We start from the raw sequence: 7434 nt of genomic DNA on the forward strand, positions 1-7434 counted from the left end.
CACACCTTAGCCAGTTGCGGCGGCCTCCGCAGGTGCGGACGACTGCGCGGCCTTTTGCGCCAGACGCCAGACGTGGCTGATAGATTCTCGCTCCTGTGGGCAGTTCTCCGCATCCCGGGTAGAGCGAGCTCCCGAGGTGCTACCCGCTGCGCGCATTGGACTCCAAGTCGATACGAGCGCGCCGCGCGTGGAGCACGCGGCGCGCTCGCATCGATTCGCCACTTCCAGCGTGAGGTCGTGTGTACATAGCTTCAAAGGAGGACCAAAAGGGATCTCTCTCCGTTCTACTAATGCCCTCAAAACAGGGACCTTTGGCAAAGGGGCTGGGAATGCTGCGCCGTCTCGCCCCGCCACCCCCCGCGCCGCCCGCGCCCGTCCGCCGTTCGACGACCAATGGCCATTCATCGGGACGCGGGGGCTCTCTCGGCTACGGACGGCCTACGGGACCGGCCCCAGCTTCGGCTGAGGGCTGAGGTAGTGGTAGTGGTAGAGCCCGACAAGCTGCCGAGCCCGAGGAAGGAGGTGGGGTCCTCACCCGCCGTCACCCCGGCGGCCCGCGCACGCACGCCGTCTGAGCCTAACGCAGCGCGAACTCGCTCTGAGCCTAGCGCAGCGCGAGATTTGCGCAGCAACCCGGCCGGGCAACCCTTGCAAAAGTTATTCTTCTTTCTGGCGGCATGAGCGGCGCCCTCCCAACCCAGCTCGCCGACCTGGCTCGGGGCGACCTGGCCTGGCTGCGCGGCTTCCTGTCTGGGCAGGGGACGCGCGGCACGTCGCTCGCGGCCCAGCTCGACGCGCGGCACGACACCGAGAAGCAGGACACGCTGCTCACCTGGGCCGCTCGGCACGGGCAAGCCGAGGCGGCGCTGCTGCTGCTCGAGGGCGGCGCGAGCGTGGGGGCGACGAATGGCGGCGGCGCTTCAGCGCTGCTCGTCGCTAGCGACAAGGGCCACCTCGAGTGCGCCCGGCTGCTCCTCGAGGTTGGCGCGGCGACCGACCAAGCAATGAACGATGGCACCACGCCGCTGAGTGCTGCGAGTTTGGCTGGCGAGATCGGCTGCGTTCGGCTGCTCCTCGAGGCTGGCGCCGCGGTCAACCAAGCAGACGCTGAAGGCTTCACGCCGCTGTTCGTTGCGTGCCAGAAGGGCCACCTCGAGATCGCCCGGCTGCTGCGCGACGCTGGCGCGGCGGTCAACCAAGCCCCGCAGAACGGCGCCACGCCGCTGTACATGGCGTGCCAGAAGGGCCACCTCGAGATCGCCCGGCTGCTCCGCGAGGCTGGCGCGGCGACCGACCAAGCGATGAACGATGGCACCACGCCGCTGTTCGTTGCGTGCCAGAAGGGCCAGCTCGAGTGCGTTCGGCTGCTGCGCGACGCTGGCGCTGACATCAACCAAGCGATGAACGGCGGCGCCACGCCACTGTTCATTGCGTGCCAGCAGGGTCACGGCGAGTGCGCCCGGCTGCTCCTCGAGGCTGGCGCGGCGGTCAACCAAGCCGATGAGCAAGGCGCCACGCCGCTGTTCGCAGCGTGCCACCAGGGCCACCTCGAGGTCGCCCGGCTGCTCCGCGAGGCTGGCGCGGCGACCGACCAAGCGATGAACGATGGCACCACGCCGCTGTTCGTTGCGTGCCAGAACGGCCAGCTCGAGTGCGTTCGGCTGCTGCGCGACGCTCGCGCTGACATCAACCAAGCGATGAACGGCGGCGCCACGCCACTGTTCATTGCGTGCCAGCAGGGTCACGGCGAGTGCGCCCGGCTGCTCCTCGAGGCTGGCGCGGCGGTCAACCAAGCCGATGAGCAAGGCGCCACGCCGCTGTTCGCAGCGTGCCACCAGGGCCACCTCGAGGTCGCCCGGCTGCTCCGCGAGGCTGGCGCGGCGACCGACCAAGCGATGAACGATGGCACCACGCCGCTGTTTGTTGCGTGCCAGAAGGGCCAGCTCGAGTGCGTTCGGCTGCTGCGCGACGCTGGCGCTGACATCAACCAAGCGATGAACGGCGGCGCCACGCCACTGTTCATTGCGTGCCAGCAGGGTCACGGCGAGTGCGCCCGGCTGCTCCTCGAGGCTGGCGCAGCGGTCAACCAAGCCGAGCAGGATGGCGCCACGCCGCTGTTCGCGGCGTGCCACTTCGGCCACCTCGAGGTCGCCAAGCTCCTCTCCTCCTACGGCGCCTCCCGCGCCGCTACGCCCTTCGGCACGCCCGAGGAGGCCGCAAACAGCCAAGGCCACGCCGACCTCGCCGCCTGGCTGGTCGCCAGCCGCGGCTGGACGCCGCTCCAGCATCTCGAGGCGTGCCCGAGACTAGCGGCCGAAGGCGTGAGCGCGCTGTCCTCACGCCCATTGCCCCTCTTCCGCAGGCGCTCACCGTCGAGCGGGCGCGGGCGCTGCTGCGCGGCGGCGCCGACCCGCTCGCCGGCGCGCCTTCTGCCCTCGAGCGGGCGCGCGTCCTTTGCTCGTGGAGCGAGTCGGATCCGACCGCTGCGGCCGTCGGTTCCACAGTCGAGATCCGCTCTCTCGTCTCGCGGCCCTCGATGAACGGCAAGCTCGGCGTCGTCGTCTCCGCCAACGCTTCGACCGCCCGCTTCGGCGTGCGCGTGGCGGGCGAGGCCAAGGCACTCGCACTGAGGCGCGCACTGAAATGGTCTCTCCCCGACTCGCCGGATCCTCTCTTTGACACACCTCTGCCCTCCCTCAGGCCGGCCAACCTGCAGCCAGCGGCCGAGGCGGTGGCGGTGGGCAGGCTCATCCTCAAGGCGGCGGAGTGGTCGCCGCAGTCGCACGAGCTCTTCCCAACAGCGGCTCGGCAGCGGGCGGTCGAGGTGATGCGGCTGGGCTACCTGATCGCCTGGGACGAGGAGCGCTTCGACAGCCGCGAGGGAGCGGCTCCGGAGCTGGCGGACATCTGGCGCGGCTTTGTGCTGCCAAGGGTGGTGGTGCGATGACATGATGACTGCTTTGGTCCTGTTTACTTCGTGGCAGCCAACCCCCCAGGATCTCGCTCCTCTTCTCTCTCGCTCTCGCTTGTTGGTGTTGGACTGCATTTGTTTTTTGTGGCTTCTTGTTTGTAAAACTCGAGTTGAAGTCGGCAGTTTCTTCTTCTCTGGCGGCTAGTAGTCTGCACTTGTGACGAAAAACGAAGAAGCACCAAGCGCCAAGCGTGAGGACACGATTTCGAATTCGGAGGTGCACCTAAGCAAAATCGAGCCCGCTCAGGTGAGAAAAATATATATAAGGGTCGAAGTAGGTTTCGAACTGGCGACCTTCACCGCTTGCGGAAAGGGAGCCGGCCAGAGATCGCTTCATGAGTGAGGGAGGTCGGATTTGGCGACCTATATAGCATAAAGGTATCCAGCAAGATCGCTGCGAGTGAGAGGGAGGTCGCTGTTCGAAACCTATATAGCATACCGGGGGAATTAGACACCACAGATACGCACACACCGACGCCCGAAGTGCCAAGAAGGACGTCATTACGTCCGGCCCCGGGCGTCGGGCCGTGGCGGCGACAGCAGGCGTGCTCCAGCGCCGCCTCGTGCGCGCGCACGCGCAGCGCCGGCGCCTCCGCACCACCCGAGTCGCCGCCCGGCCGAGCGAGGAGCAGAGAGACGACGAGAGACATGCTGATTCGGCAATCAGAGTTTTTATTTTTTTCTTCTCTGGCGGCATGAGCGGCGCCATCCTCCCAACCCGGCTCGCCGACCTGGCTCGGGGCGACCTGGCCTGGCTGCGCGGCTTCCTGTCTGGGCAGGGGACACACGCCACGTCGCTCGCGGCCCAGCTCGACGCGCGGCACGACACCGAGAAGCAGGACACGCTGCTGACCTGGGCCGCTTGTCACGGGCAAGCCGAGGCGGCGCGGCTGCTGCTCGAGGGCGGCGCGAGCGTGGGGGCGACGAATGGCGGCGGCGCTTCAGCGCTGCTCGTCGCGAGCGACAAGGGCCACCTCGAGTGCGCCCGGCTGCTCCTCGAGGTTGGCGCGGCGACCGACCAAGCAATGAACGATGGCACCACGCCGCTGAGTGCTGCGAGCTTGGCTGGCGAGATCGGCTGCGTTCGGCTGCTCCTCGAGGCTGGCGCCGCGGTCAACCACGCAGACGCTGAAGGCTTCACGCCGCTGTACGTTGCGTGCCAGGAGGGGCATTTCGAGTGCGCCCAGCTGCTGCGCGACGCTGGCGCGGCGGCCAACCAAGCCTGCAACGACGGCACCACGCCGCTGTTCATGGCGTGCCAGAAGGGCCACGTCGAGATCGCCCAGCTGCTCCTCGAGGCTGGCGCGGCGGTGGCTCATGCAGACGCTGAAGGCTTCACGCCGCTGTACGTCGCGTGCCAGAAGGGCCACCCCGAGATCGCCCGGCTGCTTCTTGAGGCTGGCGCAGCGATAAACCAGGCCACGCAGAATGGTGGCACGCCGCTGTACATGGCGTGCTACAGGGGCCACCTCGAGATCGCCCGGCTGCTGCGCGACGCTGGCGCTGACATCAACCAAGCGATGAACGATGGCGCCACGCCGCTGTTCATGGCGTGCCAGGAGGGCCAGCTCGAGTGCGCCCAGCTGCTCCTCGAGGCTGGCGCGGCGATCGACCAGGCCCAGCAGAACGGCGTCACGCCGCTGTTCGCGGCGTGCCACTTCGGCCACCTCGAGGTCGCCAAGCTCCTCTCCTCCTACGGCGCCTCCCGCGCCGCTACGCCCTTCGGCACGCCCGAGGAGGTTGCAACCGAAGAAGGCCACGCCGACCTCGCCGCCTGGCTGGTCGCCAGCCGCGGCTGGACGCCGCTCCAGCATCTCGAGGCCGTGCCCGAGACTAGCGGCCGAAGGCGTGAGCGCGCTGTCCTCACGCCCATTGTCCCTCTTCCGCAGGCGCTCACCGTCGAGCGGGCGCGGGCACTGCTGCGCGGCGGCGCCGACCCGCTCGCCGGCGCGCCTTCTGCCTTCGAGCGGGCGCGCGTCCTTTGCTCGTGGAGCGAGTCGGATCCGACCGCTGCGGCAGTCGGCTCCACCGTCGCGATCCGCTCTCTCGTCTCGCGGCCCTCGATGAACGGCAAGGTCGGCGTCGTCGTCTCCGCCAACGCTTCGACCGCCCGCTTCGGCGTGCGCGTGGCGGGCGAGGCCAAGGCACTCGCACTGAGGCGCGCACTGCAATGGTCTCTCCCCGACTCGCCGGAGCCTCTCTTTGGACACACCCCACGCCTCTGCCCTCCCTCAGGCCGGCCAACCTGCAGCCAGCGGCCGAGGCGGTGGAGGTGGGCAGGCTCATCCTCAAGGCGGCGGAGTGGTCGCCGCAGTCGCACGAGCTCTTCCCGACAGCGGCTCGCAAGCGGGCGGTCGAGGTGATGCGGCTGGGCTACCTGATCGCCTGGGACGAGGAGCGCTTCGACAGCCGCGAGGGAGCGGCTCCAGAGCTGGCGGACATCTGGCGCGGCTTTGTGCTGCCAAGGGTGGTGGTGCGATGACTTCTCGCGGTTCCGCACTATAATCTAATATCTATAAAGCTGTATGCTCTATTAAACCTTCCTTCTTTTTCACCCCTCACCCGGGTGCGGGCCGCCTCGGCGATATCTCATATAGGTTCTCAGCACTCAAGCTCGCGAGCGGCGATAAATATCCGGACAAAATGTGCGCACACAGGACGACCTTGTCGCACACGGAGCAGCGCGGCCGCAAGCGCAACAGGCCAACACCCCGGTGCAGCAGGCGGCGCCGGCGCCGGTGCGCGGTGGACAGGTGGTCGCTGGGCCCGACGGCGCCAAAAGAGAGGTATAGATCGCAGCGCGCACGTATGTCCACTGTCACAGAGTCCAACGATCAGCCGGTCTGCAAAGAGGCCAGGGCTCGGCCATCTCTCGCCGGGCATGGATTTCCCCGCGCCGCCGCCGCTCGGAGTCCGTTCCCCCGCCTCGCGCTGAGCCGCTGAGATGCCCGGCATACATCCTCCCCGTTCAGCTGAGCAGCTTGAGGTTCTCCACGGGCTCATGCGTCTGCTCTCTGCGGTGCGGGTGCGCACGGCGGAGGGTGAAAGGCAAGGGGTCGAGGGGGCGAGGGAGCGAGGGAGGCGAGGACAGAGGAAGCAAAGCGCGTGCGGCGCACCCACAGCCGAGGTTGGTCAGCTTCTCGCTCAGGTTCTTGAGCCCCGCAACCGCCATGTCGTCCTGGTACTCAAAGATCTCGCCTATTCGATTTGCGATGAGGCTGTCGAGAGGCGCCCGACCGCCCCGCTCGCCGGCTTGCGCAACACCGTAGAACTCGGGGCCGTCCGACTGCAGGAAGACCTTGCTCCCGATGCGCCACACATCCTCCACCTCCTCGAGGTTCTCCACGGGCTCGTGCGTCGTCTCCCTGCACGGGCGGCGGTGTGGGACCGTGGCGAGGCTGCGGCGAGGCATGCCTGCGGCAGCGCTGCGTGCGGCGAGGGCGGCATCACCCGCAGCCGGAGTCCGCGAGCTTCTTTGAGAGGCAGTTCAGACCTGCTACAGCCCCGTCATCCTGAAACTCGAACACAACGCCGCGCAGTGCGCCGTTGTCCTTGAATCGGACCGCAGAGCCGACCAGGATCGGCATGAAATTTATCAGAGCTTGGATTTCGCTTGCAAGGGTGTAGGGATCCCTGCACTCCCGCGCTCGAGATCTTGCACTCACGGCCCACTCCCCGCGAGATCTTGAACTCATGGCCCACTCCCCGTCCCCCACTCCACATCAGGAGCGCGACAGCAAATGCCCGCCAAAAGAAATCCCAAGCGGGCAGCAAAAAGAAATTTTGCCCTCTTGGTTGTCTGTTTTCTTTCTTTCTCTTTTGTATTATCTTTTTCTTTCTTTTTGCTTGGGGTGCCCGCGCCGCCTAGCTCTGCGGACGGGCCCCTCCACCCTTCACGTACGGATTCATGTAGTCCCCACACTCGCTGTCGTGCGTCGTGGGATCGCTTGTCATGTGAGAGAGTGCGTTGTGTTCTTGTTTGGTATCCGCTTTCTCTCTTTGCTTTAAATCGCGAGGAGGGCGGAGTTGCGCCGAGAGGCGGGAGAAGCCGCGAGAGCAAGGGATCGGCAGGCGGCGGCGTCGTCGCAGAACGAGGCAGAGGAGAGTTACGAGACAGAGGGATGTGGGACAGAAGATGACGACACGTCGAGACGACACGCGCGAGCGACACACAGACACACAATCGGCGAGGGACTGCGAAGAGAGATAGGAAGAGGCAGACGCCCAAGGGTGGGCGACGGCTAGCACCACACTCCTCTCCTTAAAATCCTTCTTTCCCGCCTCCCCCTCTCTCTCTCTCTCCTGGACGGAGGGGAGAGGGGGGGCGGAGTGGTAGGGGGGGGGGGGGGGCCCGCCGGCCAACCGGTGGGCGATCCCAATCAAAAAAAGAAATAAATCCGGCGACCGGCCCGAACCGAAATTGGGCCTGACCCCCCTGTATGCCGGATCCCCCTTTCTGGGGG

The 7434-nt window shown here is 66.8% G+C and overlaps 2 protein-coding genes across 2 annotated transcripts; one reads left to right on the forward strand and one right to left on the reverse strand.

Moving 5' to 3' along the window:
* Positions 1–2438: 2438 nt before the first annotated feature.
* On the forward strand, positions 2439–5463 carry EMIHUDRAFT_365148 (hypothetical protein; the record flags this gene model as incomplete). The annotated part of the gene is made up of 3 exons (XM_005783231.1): positions 2439–2675; positions 3083–3087; positions 5182–5463. Coding segments are annotated over 3 exons (306 nt in total), but the record flags the coding sequence as incomplete, so codon positions are not given.
* Positions 5464–5541: 78 nt separating this feature from the next.
* EMIHUDRAFT_423905 (hypothetical protein) lies at positions 5542–6573 on the reverse strand. Its single transcript, XM_005783232.1, has 4 exons — positions 6422–6573; positions 6236–6336; positions 6088–6169; positions 5542–5985 (listed from the first exon to the last, which is right to left on the reverse strand). Exon 4 carries the CDS (start codon positions 5972–5974, stop codon positions 5573–5575), a length of 402 nt encoding a protein of 133 aa, XP_005783289.1. The 5' UTR covers positions 5975–5985; positions 6088–6169; positions 6236–6336; positions 6422–6573; the 3' UTR covers positions 5542–5572.
* Positions 6574–7434: the final 861 nt, after the last annotated feature.

The sequence above is a fragment of the Emiliania huxleyi genome (assembly GCF_000372725.1).
Source record: "Emiliania huxleyi CCMP1516 chromosome Unknown EMIHUscaffold_180, whole genome shotgun sequence".
Taxonomy (NCBI): Eukaryota; Haptophyta; order Isochrysidales; family Noelaerhabdaceae; genus Emiliania; species Emiliania huxleyi.

Coding starts and splice junctions, on each gene's coding strand:
- EMIHUDRAFT_423905 (XM_005783232.1), bottom strand. CDS start 5,974: ATGAGCCCGTGGAGAACCTCAAGCTGCTCAGCTGAACGGGGAGGATGT.